Here is a 15,910-nt window from a genome sequence, read left to right as displayed (position 1 = left end):
CAGGCCCATCATTTAGGACATGTGAATACAATATATAATAATATAGTTATAATATGTACCCAAGTACATCTATACTATGATACAAGTTGGAGAATAAGCACAGAGAGCCTATGACTGTGTCTATTAAACTGCCTGAGTTATTGAACAAATTATTCAGGAACTGATTGTGTTCTTAAGCATCTTCTAGATCAGCAAAAAAACAAGGTGATAATTGTCCACACCAGGAAGGTTACAGAGGCAGAGTGAGCTTTTGAAGTTCAAGATCCTATTCACAGCCCAGTATTGCTCATTATACTTGATCCTGGCAGAGCTACTCTTTGTCCTTGGACAGGAGTTACATCTTTCCTTCACAGCCAGGAAGTCTGGGAGAGACCCGTTCAGTTCAGAATAAAGACATTCAGATTGGTCACAGACGAGGTTCTGCCCATGGCATTCATTTATTTCCCAAATGTTTTTTTCTTTTTGTACTAATAAAATAGCACATGTGTATTGCAGTAAATTTAGAAGATGTGTAAAAGTAGAAAGAAAATTCCATTTATCTATACTCTTATCTCTCAGTGAAAACTGCTGTTAACATTTTGGTGACTTCCCTTGAATCATACTAAATATTCTTTTTTTAAAAGAAGATTTCATTTATTTTTAGAGAGAGGGGAAGAGAGGGAAAAAGAAAGAGAAACATCAACGTTTGAGAGAGACATCGATAAGCCACCTCTCGCATGCCCCATCCAGGGCCCGCAACCCACACTTGTGCCCTGACTCAGAATTGAACTGGCGACTTTTCAGTTTGTGGGATGACACCCAACCCAATGAGTCACACCAGTCAGGGTTGAACATACAATTCTGAATCCTGCATTTTTTCCTAAATGTTTTATGGTGAGTATTTTTATAGGTTATTAAATTTTTTCACCAACATTATTTTTAAGGCTGGCATAATATTCCACGGCATGGATAAATTATTCTTTTTAAAAAAGAAAAGACTTTTATTATTGAAATAAATTGCTTCCATGCTTTTGCTATTACAAAGAAAGATGCCATTAAAATCTTTATACAGAAATTGTCATCTAAATTTCTGACTATTTTACTTAGGATCCATTTCTTCAGGAGGAATACTGTTAATGGTCATGAAGATTTTTCTTTTCTGCATTTTTCTTCAATTTCAATGAGTATTTTACGGTGTGAAAACTACTGTAGAAGATGACACAGGATACAAACGTGAATTAGACTGCCACTCGAAACTTACAATCTAGAAAAGAAAATCAGACAAAGATATACATAATTATAGATAGTATATGGTAGAAAGTGGTATATTCCACAAAGTTTCTGGTTTGTTCTTTGGAGACTCAAAAATTAGTAGTCTATTTTCTCATGACCAGTTGAAAATGTTAGGATGAAAATGTTTATTTCCTGCCTTAAAGAATATTTTTACTGCCAGTATTCTCATGAAAATACATGGATATCTATCTGTGTTTACTTTGGAAAAAAACCTCCGTTTGAGGGATTGCATAAATAATATCACTGACTTCAGTCTGTAGTTTGTCTCTTCTTCACGAGCAATGTCAGGGCTGTTATGAACATGCGGAGCTACGTGGGCTACTGCAAGTGCCTAGAGATTTGTGAACTTTGTAATAAAGCGATGGTGTCATTGGAGAAGGTGAATTCTCAGTTACAGATTGGCTCCAGTCTTGTAGCTTCAGTGTGTCACCTTCTGTTGACATTGATGTGGAATGTACAAAGGCATAATAAATCAGAGCTATAAGTTTTTGATCATAGTTTTAATAATTTTTCAAAATCAAATAAAACATTTTTTTTTTTTGGCAGAGCCAGCTGAGGCTTTTATTCTGGGAGAGAAAAAAAACCCCACTTGATTTGGCTTTTAGTTGGGGGCATGGGTAAGAAGTAGTGCCCCAGGTAGTAAACGCCCCCACCCCAAGGGTGAGCTAAGGACTGGGGCTGCACCTCAGGTGGGTCTCCTGTGCCTTCCTCTCTCCTACAGAGCTCCTTTCCTGAGGGCTTGGAGGACAGGAGGGACAGCAGTAGCCATTCCCTTGGACAGGACATCAGATGACTCAGACACCAGCTTCCCATCGTGGGTCTCAATCTTCTTCACAACCACTGTCTTGGAGGAGCCGGTGCTGGTGTGGCTGAAGGAGCCAGAGCTCCTGCCAGAGCCCAGGCTGGCCTGGAATTGAAGTTCCCGTAAGCCGGGCTCAGCCCACCTGAGTAGCCGCTGGTGGTCTTGGTATGGATACTCGTGTTCTGCATCCCAGACTCCAGCCGGCTCTCCTCACCCTCCAGCAGTTTGTGGTAGGTGGCAATCTCCACGTCCAGGGCCAGCTTGATGTTCATGATCTCCTGGTACTCACGCAGCTGCTGGGCCATGTCCTGCTTGGCAGCTCTCAGAGTGGCTTCCAGCTCAAACACCTTGGCCTGAGCATCCTTGATGGCAGCTCACCATGCTGCGCAGCATCCTTGATGGCAGCCTCCAGGGAAGGCCTCTGGCCTTTGAGCCCATCGATCTCAGCCCGGATTCTGCTGATGTTCCGGTTAGTCTCAGAAATCTCCGTCTTTGTGTGACGCAGGTCATCCCCGTGCTTCCCAGCCAATGCCTGCAGCTCCTCATACTTGATCTTGTAGATGGCCTCAGCCTCAGCCTGGCTGCGGTTGGTGATCTCCTCATACTGGGCCTGGACCTTGGCTATGATGCTGTCCAGGTCCAGGGAGTGGCTGTTGTCCATGGACAGCACCATGGACATGTCAGAGATCTGGGACTGCAGCTCACAAATCTCTTCATCATACAGCTGCCTGTAGATGTTGATCTCATCAGTCAGCCCTTCCAGGCAGGACTGCAGCTCTATCTTGTTCATGTAAAATTCATCCACATCCTGCTTGATGAGGACAGATTCATTCTCCATCTCCGTGCACTTGTTGATCTCTCCTCATACTTATTCTTCAAGTCCTCCACCACCCCTGCATGTTGCCAAACTCCGCCTCCAGTGTGAGCTTCTCCTGGGCCAGTGTTTCCAGCTGCCGCTGAAGGTTGTTGCCGTAGGCCTCGAACATATTGTCCATGTTACTGTGAGTCATCTGCTGCTGCTGCAGGGGACTCCACTTGTTCTCCACAATGTTATTCTGCTGGTCCAGGCTCCACGCCTTATTGATGAAGGAAGCAAACTTCTTGTTGAGGCTCTTGATCTGCTCCTTCTCCTGGCTGCACACGGCCTGGATGTTGGGGTCCACCTCTCACTTCACAGGGCTCAGCAGGCTCTGGTTCACTTGGACGGCTTTGATGGTCCCCATGCTCCCACCTCCACTGCAACCCACAGCCAGATTCATGCTGGTGCCCAGGCCAAGCCTGGAGCTGCTGCTCACCCGAAAAAAGGCCGAGGAGCTGATGCTGGGCCCACTTGAGAACGAGCGGCTGCTGAAGGCCCCGGGGCCAGAGGTGGACACCTTGAAGGACCTCTGGGTCATCCTTACAGACATGGTGGAGGCTAGGGTGGAGGCGAGGAGGCCAAACCAGACAGAGATTCAAGAAGGAGACAAAAAGCTGCCTCAAATAAAACTTTTATATAAGGCTCTTATTTTTATCTATATCAGTGGTCAACAGACTTTCTCTGTAAAGGACCAATTAGTAAATTTTTTTCAGATTTGCCGTCAACCTGGTCTCTGTCTCTCAACTATTCAACTCTGACCCCCTCACCCTTTTTCCCTCTGGCAATCACCATACTGATGCCTGTGTCTATGAATTTGTGCTTTTTGCTTAATCCTTTCATCTTTTTCACCCAGATCCCCAAACCCCCACCCCCCTGATAGGTATAAGTCTGATCTCTGTGTGTTATGAGTCCAAGTCTATTTTGTTTGTGAATTTACTTTGTTTATTAGTTTCCAAATATAGGTGAAATCAGATAGACTGGTCTTTCTCTGACTGGCTTCTTTCACTTAGCATAATACTCTCCAAGTCCACCCATGCTGTCTTAAAAGTTAAGATTTCCTTCTTTTCTATGGCAGAGTAGTATTCCATTGTGTAAATGTACTACAGATATTTTTATCCAGGTACCTACTGATAGACACTTGGGATGCTTCCAAATCTTGGCTATTGTCAATAACACTACAATAAATATAGAGGTACATATATTTGTTTGAATCAATGTTTTGGGTTTCTTTGGATATATTCTCAGAAGTGGAATCACTGGGTCTTAGGCAGATCCATTTTTAATTTTTTGAGGTAATTCCATACTGCTTTCCACAATGGCTGCACCAGTCTGCATTCCTACCAACAGTTCACGAGAGTTCCCTTTTCTCCACATCCTTGTCAACACTTGTTGTTTGTTGATTTATTGATGATAGCCATTTTGATAGGTGTGAGGTAAAAAGTCATTGTGGTTTTCATTTGCACTTTTCTGATAATTAGTGATACTGAGCATTTTTCCTATGTCTATTGGTCATGGTATGCCTTCTTTGGAGAAGTGTCTGTTTAGGTCCTTTGCCCATTTTTTAATTGGATTATATTTTTTGGTGTTGACTTTGTAAGTTCTTTGTAAATTTGGGATATTAACCCCTATCAGATGTATCAGTGAACATGTTGTCCCATTTAGTGGGTTGTCTTTTCAGTTTGTTGATGATTTCCTTTGCTGTGAAAAATTGTTTTAGTTTGATATAGTCCTATTTGTTTTTTTCTTTTGTTTCCCTCACCCAAGCAGATATATCAGAAAAAATACTGATGCAATGAATGTCCAAGATTTTACTGCCTATGCTTTCTTCTAGGGTTTTTATGATTTCGAGTTTAACATTTAAGTCTTTAATCCATTTTGAGTTCATTCTTGCGTGTGGTGTAAGAAGGTGCTCTAGTTTCATTTTTATTTTGCATAGGGAATATCTGCCCAATATGCCCAACCCCATTTATTGAATAGGCTATCTTTATTCCATTGTATGTATCTGCCTTTGTTGTGAAATATTAATTAACTATAAAGGCATGGGTTTATTTCCAGGCTCTCTGTTCTGTTTCATTGATCTATATGTCAGTTTTTACTAGGCTATTTTGGTTACTATGGCTTTGTAGTATAGTTTGACAACAGGTAGTGTGATTCCTCCAACTGTTCTTCTTTCTCAAGATTGCTGTGGCTATTTTGGGTCTTTGTGGTTTGATATAAATTTTTAAAAGATTTGTTCTAGTTCTGTGAAACACACTGTTGGTATCTTGATAGAAATTGTGTTGAATCTGTAGATTGCTTTGGGTAGGATGACATTTTAATGATGTTAATTCTTCCTGTCCATGAACATGGCATATGCTTCCACTTATTTGTATCTTCTTCAATTTCTTTCTTCAGTGTCATCATTTTTTGAGTATAGGTCTTTTACATCTCCAATTAAATTTATTCCTAGGTATTTTTTTTAGTGCAATTGTACATGGTATTGTTTTTTTTTAGTTTCCCTTTCTGGTAGATCAGTATTGGTGTATAAAAATGCAACTGACTTTTGGATATTTATTTTGTATCCTGCTATTTTCCTGAATTCATTAATCAGTTCTAGTAGTTTTTGGGTGGCATCTTTAGGGTTCCCTATGTACAATATCATGTCATCTGCAAATAATTACAGTTTTACTTCTTCCTTTCCAATTAGGATGCCTTTTATTTCTTCTTTCTGTCTGACTACGGTGGCTAGGACTTCCAGTACTACGTTGAATAAGAGAGGTGAAAGCGGACATCCCTGTGCTGCTCTGATCTGAAGAGAACAGCTTTTAGTTTTTGCCCATGAGTATGATGTTGGCTGTGGGTTGCATTACATTGTAGATCTGCGTGTGGTGGGTTTCAGTCTATTTAAAGTATCTCCAAAGAGAGTTTATAAAGTGGAATTAAAACAAAAATGTCAAAGTTATATTTTGTTTTAATTCCACTTTACACTGAACTCTCTTTGGAGACATTTTAAACACAATGAAAAGCACAAAAATAGAGCAATCAGTACAAATATATTACTAACATTAGTTATGGATGCAAATGTGGTATTAGCAAATACTTGTTGGAGGTATGACTGTATTTACATATTTACTTGCAAAAAAGATGCAAGCATTTTAATGGCCTTAAGAAAAGAAGGTAACTATAAGTACAAAAAGCTGTATTATTTCTTCAGATAAGCTAAACAATTCTCCACTACATACCAAGCAATATAATGGAGGCAGGAGAAATTGCTAAATTCCTCAGAATAGACAAAAGACATTTACAGTGGCAAGCTTCCCGAATAATTACTAAAACATTTTGTCATGATTTAACTGGCAGAATTTCATTCTTTCTTAGTGCTTCTAACAAGTGATGGCATCTTACATTTTATGAAGTAGAGTATATATGCTTGAGAATTCCGATAACCCATAAATGCAGCCCCTGGAGCTAATAAATTTCTCTTTACATCCTGGGCCTTCTCAGTTTTCAGGTTACTGTTTCATAGCACTGAACGGTCCGTGGAAAGCATGTGGTGGTCTTAATACATCAATACCTATTGCTAATTAAATAACCAACATAGTTAATAACATCTGGAAAGCTTGAGTACCTGTTCATCTTTGTGTTTCCTGGTCAGGAAAGAGGTAATTAATAATGTAAAATTACATTCTGATATTCTCTTCTCTTATTGTCCTGGTAAACCAGTGAGATAGTTGAGCAGCATTTATGTATTACACGTGTAACAAAACAAACCATAACAAAACCATTACAACAAAAACTAAACTAAAAAAACAAAACATGATGTAGGTAGCAGAAAGATGAGAAGATCTATTTCATGGGAATAGAGTTTTCTAAAACTTACTTTTTATACCTGATTTAAGTAAATTTCTCAAATATTTCATTCATTTATTTGTTCAGTCAGTCATCAAAGTGGCATATCCTTTGAGATGAAACATTTCAGAGTTGATCAGGTTTTTTTTTTTTTAATCTAATGGCCTAAAAATAAGGGATGTGGACAGCTAAGGTGATTGCTAAAATGCAAACCTGACAACATCACTTCTTGCTTAAAAATAATTTCTTTGTCATCAGAGTGAAGTCCTAACTCTTTACCACATTGTACATGATCTTTAATGATCTGACTTGACTCTTTCTCCAGCCTCATTTCTCAATTCCCATGCCCTGTAAGTGCAGCTGTGTGTGTGTCTCTCTCTCTCTTTCCTCCCCTCTCCCCTCCTTACTTGTATGTCCTGTTCATCTACTAGGATAACTCTTTATCACCTCCACCAGGCCATCTATTCATCTTTTGAGTCTCTCTTCATTTTGACTTCTAGGAATCTTCTCCTGGCAGGCCAGGTTCAAGTTGGGTGTGCCTCTCCTAATCTCATGGAACCATGGGTTCCATAATGCCAGGGACTGTGTGCTTTAAAAAGTAACTGGTTTCTTTCTAGTTTCCAGATAATTTTAAAAATATACTGACTGACCACTTCATTTGAAAGAGCAAAACTGGTCAATTTAAGTACAAGGCCGAACCTGTGCCATGACAGTTTCAGGTGACACCTCATTTTAAATCTTGTATTTAAATTATAATAGTTATGTATATGAGACTAACCCCCTTTCAATATTAAGTTATATTTGAAACTACTTGTTTAAATCATTTCCATTTATATGGCACAGTAGAGAACACCACAGTTACACAGAAAGAGAAACTATAATTAGATGCAATGCAGTGATACAAGGATTATAAATCTGAAGGGAGTAAAAGCTCCTTTTAACTGAGTTTGAAACTTTGGATTAAATATTGGGATGATAGTTCCATGTCCTCAGGGGTCTATTTAATGGAGTAGCAGCCAAGGAGACTGACACTGTTGCACTGCCCTCTAAGAAGTTCCTTGGGGAGGATTGGCTTATGGGCTCCACACTTCAGGGAGGTGAAGGAGATGTCACCTGGGTAAATGACCATTTGAAGAAATGTGGGGTGGCTTCCAAGGTGGAAGTGCTGTCTGGGGAACTCTTGCTGCTTGACTTTAGGTACTTGTTTGGGCTGTGGCTCTGTCCCCTCCTAGCACTGTAGTTCTGGAACAAACACAGCCTCTCCGTTATTAGAAAGAGTTGTGAATTTTAAAATGCAGGTAAGCAAAACAATGTAAAATGTATTTTCTTCTAGTTGGTATTTCACTGATATTAAAGAAAATTACTTGACAAATTAGAAGAACTCTAGCTCTGGCCGGGTGGCTCAGTTGGTTGGAGCGTCGCCTGGTACATCAAAGGGTTGTGGGTTTGATTCCTGTCAGGGCACATACCTAGGTTGTGGGTTCAATTTCGATCAGGGTGCGCACGGGAGGCGACCTATCAATGTTTCTCTCTTCCTCTCTCTCTAATATCTGTGGGCATGTCCTCGGGCAAGGACTGAAAAAAATTAAAACAACAACAAAGGACTGTGAAGTGCATTACTAATATAGTCCTGAAAGTGCATGGTGATGGAGGGTCTGCCACTTTTCTGGACCCCGTGGGTTGTTAACCGCACCTCTTCCCTTTTACTTCCACACACACACACACACACACACACACACACACACACACACACACACGCACGTCTTCAGCGGTCTCTGGCCTCGTGCTCTTGGCGAGATGATTTGATTTGGTTAGACTAGGACTGACCTTGGTGCAGAGACTGGGTAAGCATTCTAGCTCCTCTGCAACGCTCTGTGACCTACTGTCGCTTCTGCATTTTGGTTTCCTTATCTGAAATATTACCGGTACTTAACTCACTGCTTGGCTCTACGACAAAAGTAAGATTCTTATCAGGGGCTCAGTTCAGCAGCTTGAGACACGAGTTAGACCTTTGTTAAGTGGATCTGTGAGGATAAGCGAGCCATCGGGCAGAGTCAAAAGCAGCTGTAATTATCCCCCAACTCCAGTGACAGTCCCAGCGCTCCAGGTGTGCGGTGGCAGGTGTGCGCCGCGCCGTTCCCCTCGGCCAATGAGCGAGCGCGGGGCGGGGCGGGGCGGGGCCGGGGCGCTCCACTAGGCACCGCCAGGCCTTGGCACCTTTCCCGGCCCGAAGAGTGGGCGGCGGCCTCCCTGGCTTCGCCGACACCCGGAGCCCTGCGCGGTCCCAGTCCCGCCCCGGGGCCGATCGGAGGGGAAAGGAGGGCGTGGACGCAGTCCCAGGCCGGTCGCGGCGGTAGCTGCGTCAGGTGAGTCTGGGAGCCGCAGACACCGAGCGCCTAGCTGCGCGGCCGGGAAGGCAGGGACGGGGAAGCCCTCGCCCAGGAGCCGCGGGAGTCAGCCGTCTGGAGTCGCGCCTAGCGTGGGCATGCAGGCGACAACCCCGCGGGTCGGGCTGCCGGTGAGGACCCCGCCGAGCGCCCACTCGCGTGCAGCGCAGGGCGGGAGAGAGCGCGGAGCCGCGAGCGAACCCGGCCCCGGGAGCGGCAAGGGCGGCTACGACTTCAGGCGGGTGGCGATCCGGCGGAAGTCCAACCCCGCCTACCTGCTGCCCGGGACCCCCAGGCCCTGGAGTAGGCCCGCCTCGCACCTGCACCTGGGACGGGCCGAAAAGGACACCTTCAGGATCCAGCCGTCCGCGGACGCCCCAGGTGAGAGCTTCGGGAGGGACGGCGGGAGCGAAGGGTTGGCCCCCGGGAGGGACGCGCGGGGTGCTCGGAGGTGCGACGGGTCTGCGGGCTGCGGAGGGAGCCAGCGGGGAGGTTTTCCCGGAGGACTGCACCGGGCCGCCTACCCTCTCACCAACTTCGTCCCTTCCCCCAAAGGACCTTGCTTGGGCGGGAGCACGCCCAGGGCTGAGCTAGCTTAGCCTGCGGGTCAGTTATTAGAGAATTCTGGAAGTAAAGGCATTCTCTTAAAATAAAAGTTTGGTTATAATACCCATTTTCTAATTACTGAAGTTTAAGTTTCTTCGCTAAATTCTTGCTTTCCGCAAGTCCTTGTGAAGGACTAGTGAGTAGGGGGGACGGATGTTCATCCCGGTCACAGTCTAGCTCTGGAGTGACCTATGACCAGCTATTCTGAGTGATTCGGTTTTCCCTTTCGAAGAGAGAGGGGAAAAAAAAAAAAAGCCCTTGATTCCCACCCTCTGAAAAGATGCAAGTCACTTATAAGGGAAAATGTTTCTATTATCAAGAAATGTAATTCTTATTGGTGTTTTTGTGTTGACAAATTCAGATGTTAGTAATGTGGTATTCTGAGTTCTGAATTCTCAACGAGTCTTACTTAGTATTGGAAGAAATCTTCAAGATGATCTATTGAAACCCACATCTCCTTAGCTCTTCAAAGGCATTCCTTTCTCCCAAGGTGAACTTGAAACTGTGTAGAACACACCAGAGATATTTTTCTTGATTTGTAAAACTTTTCTTTACAATCCCCTTGCTCTTTTTCTCCTATCATGCTCCTATCGTGCCATAACCAGAGATGTCTTGATGTAGACGAGTTATGAGGCAAACCCTTAATTTAAACAGCAGAAATAATAATAATAAAAGAAACTTTAATTCACTTTCACTCACTTTGTTCTGAGTTAGTAAAGCTGTTGTGATGGTTTGAAAAGTGATCAGCATTGGAAGTTTTAAATTTTTCTGTCTAGTTCTTGTCCTGAAGCTGTAATAGTCATAGGGCAGAAAAATATGATGGTGACTTACAATTATGATGAATTTATAGCCACAATAGGTAAGGCCAGAAATAGTGATGTGAGAAAAAATGTAACAAGTAACTGAATTACAGCACTTCAGGTCTCAATTCCCTCATCTGCAAAATGTAGACTCCAGTGAAAGACACTCTGAAATCTCTTCCAGATTTAGGGGATTCATTCTAAAGTAAGAGGAAGAATGTTTTCTTTCTTTGAAAGTGAAAATGCATTGCTTTTTGTTGAAGTTATTTCTGAATTAATTTGTCAATTGTTTGAGGTACCCCATGTCTTAACCAACTTGAAGGGAAATGAAGTCCACATTTTGTACATCCTTTTACTTAAAATCACCTGCTTAGTTTCCTTCGCGGAAGATAAAAGTGCCCTCCTGGAAGATGGAGTGAGTAGGGATGCGGCAGTCTATAAGTCATTTCTCCAGGCAGATGTGCTTGTACAGAGAGGGTACTCTGTTTTTATTCAGAACACTTCAAAAGTCAAGTGGACAACCTAGCAATAACTTGTCTTGATCCATTACATTGTCTCACTATTGTTTACAAAAACTCCCAAGTTTTTGCTGCTAGTATTTTCAGGGTTGAAAAATATACTGTGACTTCCTGGGTACAGTTGTTTCTTTTTACCATAATATTGTATAACCTGTAGTATCTGTTGGAGAATAATCAGGTGTTTTGACAAGTAGTCTTAAACTATTGAATGACCACACCTTTATTCACTTTGGTGGGTAAGAACATTTTAGGAAGTGCATCCTTCTTTGACTCAAATCTGCCACTCTATTCGGTCTCAGCCAGCTATCCACCATTATATAAATAGAATCCTCTCCATATCGAAAAGTACACAAGGTTTAAATTCCTGAGAAGTTTCAATTTATAATGCCTAGAAAAGCATTTACATATGAAAATCACAACGTCCAGGGGTGTCCAACCTTTTGGCATCTCTGGCCCACACTGGAAGAAGAGTTGTCTTGGGCCACACATTAAATACATCGTGACACATAATCACACACACAAAAATCTCATAATGTTTTAAGTAAATTTACGATTTTGTGGTGGGCCACATTCACAGCCATCCTGGGCTGCATGTGGCCACACGTTGGACACCCCTGATAGACCCATTGCATACTCATCAAATTGTTATTTTCCCTCTTAAAGAAGGAACAAAAACTGAGAGGTCAAGAACTTAGAAGAGAATTCAGTTTAACGGTGTTGTATTATATTCTATGATTGTGAAACCTACTATTTTTAGAGTTCTCTGCTTTTTGGTCAAAAGAAAAAAGAAGAAAGGCCACCAACTGCATCCTCCATATGTGGTTGAATGTGAATCTTCTCATCTAGGGGAAAGAGAGAGGAGTGAGGTAATTAAGACAGGCTTTGGGTCAAATAGCACACAAGTTCTGGTCCCATTTTCATTACTAACTGTGTGAATGGGACCAAGACTTTACCAAGTTTCTTAGTTTCCTCATCTGGACAGTGGAAATAACAGTACTTTATAAGACTGTTGGGAGGAGTAAGTACAATTATATAGGTAACTGTTTGGTACCACACAAGTATGCCAGGTAGTATACTAACAAGGAATCATTATCCATCTCTGTGTCCCGAAGGGTCTGGGACTACCACTGGCACATAGAGATGCTCTATAAATGTTCACAACAGCTACTATTTATTATGTGCATTTTGTACACTAAGAACTCTGTTATGTGATATACACATGATTACATATGTGTATGAATTTATTTTACAACAATCTTGGTAGGTAGGTAGTATAGTATTATGCCAGTTTTGCGTTTGATGAAAGTGAGGTACAGAAAGTTTTACTCACTTGCTTGGAATCATATACTGGTGCTTGATTATTCAGAAGTCAAATTCAAGTGTGCCTGGCATCAACGGCAATGCTTTTTACTGCACATCACATAAAGTACATAATTCCATTATGGAAAAAGAAATTCAGAAGGATATTAAATAGTATATCCTTCAGATAGTACATAGGATAGGATTGAAATTTTCTTATTTCGTGCATTTTTTTAGTTCAACTATTTCTGTGCCTTCCTCTTTTCCTTCTCTATAGTATGAATATCTGAAGCTCTTGGGGGTAGAGGAAAATCTGTTGAATGTTTTTTCCTGCTATTATTCAAGGTCGTGTGTTTTCTTCATTACTCCTTAATGTTATGAGAATCCAGAAGGGCTGTGTACTGAAGATGCCTTTCTGTAGAAAATACTTATTTGTTTCTACCTTCAAAGACTCTTTTAATAACCAGGCATTTTCCTGATTTGAAGATGTTGTAAATTTGAGGTCAGGTTTTCTCAGGGAAGGTCAGTGCCATTGTCTTCCTTAATTGCTTTAGGCTTGGTGTAGGTCTGCAGATTTACTCATCGGTTTGCTTTTATGGAACACAGATTTTTCCCTAGGTCTCCATTTAATCAAGGGGTAGCTCCTTCTGCGTGGAACACTGGGGTTTTGTTTCAGGTTCAGTCCTTTCCCATTTCAAAAGCTTAAGGTCTTTTATACTTATGCTAAAAAATATAAGCAGAAAATAAGCAACCTTTGTAATACCAACTCCCTAAGTATTCTTCCTTTCAATCATCAGCCTTATTAAACATACAGCATATGCAAATTATATCAAAACAATAGGGAATGTTTACATCAAAGCATTGCCACAGATTTTAAGCAGAAATAAATTGATTGTGTTTTATACCCTCAAGCTCAATCAGAAGTATTAGATTGCAGTGTTAAAGATGAGATAAATTGATTCATAAAGAAGAAAACATGGAATAAAAGAAAATTTAAATATCAAAAAAAAAAAAAAAGCTTAAGGTCAAGTCTCCCTTTCCCTTTCTAGACCTTCAGTTTCCTGGGAGGGAGTGGCCTCACAAATTAGTTTGCCAGTAGGGTTTAGGTTTGTAGTTTTTTTTCTTTTTCTCTTATCCTAGGGATACTTCTTTGTCTTATGATCTGGGCAGGACACTTAATCGTATACCTTTTGTTACTTACTGAGCATCTGGGCATTTTGTGATGGAGGACTCTTCACATTATTATGACATGCGAGCTTTCCATGAGTAGAATTTTTTTACAGATCTCACGATGGCTGGATTACTTGGGTTTTCAACACATACTCCAATATCTTGAGCACTTTTAGAGGACTGATTTCACCTTTGTCGGGAGGAGTTTGGGATGGAGATTTGTATAAAAGCAGTAAGAGTAATTAGCATTCATTGAATGCTGGCTCTGAATCAGGACTAGATGTGTTTTACTTACAATTTTTATTCTTATGACAACCCAGCAAGATAGGTGGTATTATCACCATTTAGAGAAGAATTCAGAAACTCTTAACCTATAATGTCGAACAATTAGCCTAAGTTTCAGAGGCAGGATTTGAGCCGGGTCTCTCTAGCTTAAGTTCTCAAATACTTGTAACACTGGTTTTTAAGAAGTCCCAGAGCTTTGAAAGGCAAAGTGCAATGCAATAACAATGTTAGGGGTGATATTATTTCTAACACGAATGAATGCATATTATATTTAAAACAGTGATCTAAAAAGTAATTTATTAAAAGTTTATAATAAAACGATGATTACATCAATGTTGTTAATGTTTGTTAGAAGCTGCTTTAAAATGGACTTTGATATGGGAAAGTGATTTAGAGGAACAAGAACCAGGAAGAATTTTCTTTTGTTTTTAATTTGGATTTCCTTCCAAGAGCAGTTTAAAGAGTAGTTGGTTGTCTTTCAATGAATAGCCATTCATTAGGGGTCTGCCCAAGGTCACTGCTCTGGACTTCCAGGTTACTTGGATTCAGTCCTGTGGGAGTTGTACTGAAATTCTTTTTTATATGCACTCTGGAAAGTCAATTGAAAAAGGACTCAAACATGATGCATTTAATTTTATTGATGTGAATGTAGTGAGATTCACTAAGTTTGGACAGGAGCTCATGAATCTGTATTTTTAAAAAGTATATCAGATAATCCTGATGACTTGCTTGGTTTCCAAATGCCGTCCTACTGGCTGCTTCAGAATTGCTTGGAGTGCTAATTAAAAATTCCCAGCCACACCCAAGACATGAGACAGAAACTCCAGGTGTAGCATTAGAGAAGCTGTATTTTTAACAGGTGCCCCAGATGATTCGGAATGCAGCCCAGTTTTTAAACCACTGTGCATTCCCAAGCATGGGTAAACTCTACCTTTGGTCCCGAGGATTTGCAGGTGCAAGGCAAAGAATGATATAGGTCACCCCTCAGATAACACATCATCTGGGCCCTCTGTACATTTTTGGCACACTTTTTGCCCATTTCTGGTTGATTCTTGATTGTACTTTTTACATTCTTTTCTACTTTGCTCTTGTTTCTCAACCCCACCCAGTCCCTCTTGAAGTGGACTTTAATTTGTTGTGATACACTATTTATATCCGACAGGAGTATCTGATGTGAGCTTGGTTGACCTCCTTTTACTTCCTCCTCCCTCTCTCTTCCCTTCAAATGAGTTTAAACTTTGATATTCTCTGGAACTACTGCCCAGCAGCTTTCTTCCTTAAACTACTGGATGTACTTTCCTTGCTGTTCCCACTTCTTTATCCTCCTCCCTACTTATTTCTAGGCTGCTTTCCGTTCCCTTCACTAGATCAGCACTCTATTACTTAATAGCTTGTTTCCAGCCCTTATTCTTAATTTATCAGCGTCATTTGCTTCTTTTTTAAGCTTTTTTTTTTTTTTTTTTTTGTGGGGGAGAGGTGTCTGGATTACCTGAGATTGCCTGATATCTCTACTTCACTGGATCTTCAAGTTTCTTCCCCTGGCTAGCCCATTTTTCTCCTCTCTTCTCTCCAGCCTCTATTATTCCCTGCCACCCATATTCTTTAGTGGTCTCATCCACTCTCTGGGCTTCTGCAGGTCATCTATACTGTTTTGCTATTTTCAAGGGCCTGCGTAAGACATGTAAATGTCAGAAGGGCACCAAAGCGCAACTTCTTTTTCTGATGCAATCAAGCCCTTCCTCCTGACATTCCTTGGAGGTATTACCAGCCTTGGAGGTATTTTTAAATTTATGCTAATTAGTACACTTAAGAGGTGAAAAGTCAGTATGCAGAACCAAATAAGTTGTAAGATGCCCCACCTGAGGAATACTGAGGGGTTATTGCTTACAGTTTCAAATGTAATGCAGTATAAGGTATGGGAAGTTATCAAATTATAGCTAAATTTGGTTAAAAGTAATTACTGAAAACCCTCTAGAGAAAAATAAAATTTCTAAACAAAGTGATTTTCATTTCCTCTGCAGAAAGTTGATTAACATGTAACTTCCCCCCCCCCCCCCCAAAACCCCCATGCTACTTTAATGCTA

The 15,910-nt window shown here is 41.2% G+C and overlaps 1 protein-coding gene and 1 pseudogene across 2 annotated transcripts in view; one reads left to right on the top strand and one right to left on the bottom strand.

Moving 5' to 3' along the window:
- Positions 1–1,987: 1,987 nt before the first annotated feature.
- On the bottom strand, positions 1,988–3,522 carry LOC112318568 (keratin, type II cytoskeletal 8 pseudogene; annotated as a pseudogene).
- Positions 3,523–9,077: 5,555 nt separating this feature from the next.
- The window catches only part of FGD4 (FYVE, RhoGEF and PH domain containing 4), a 201,020-nt gene continuing 194,187 nt past the window's right edge, over positions 9,078–15,910 (top strand). For both annotated transcript variants that reach the window (XM_045184329.2, XM_024575654.3), the window contains exon 1: positions 9,078–9,529. In XM_045184329.2, coding sequence (XP_045040264.2) covers positions 9,247–9,529 — 283 coding nt within the window. In that variant the 5' untranslated portion in view covers positions 9,078–9,246. The remainder of the gene's footprint in view (positions 9,530–15,910) is intronic.

The sequence above is a fragment of the Desmodus rotundus genome, chromosome 3 (genome assembly GCF_022682495.2).
Source record: "Desmodus rotundus isolate HL8 chromosome 3, HLdesRot8A.1, whole genome shotgun sequence".
Classification (NCBI taxonomy): Eukaryota; Metazoa; Chordata; class Mammalia; order Chiroptera; family Phyllostomidae; genus Desmodus; species Desmodus rotundus.
This window is presented reverse-complemented; position numbering and strand designations above follow the sequence as displayed.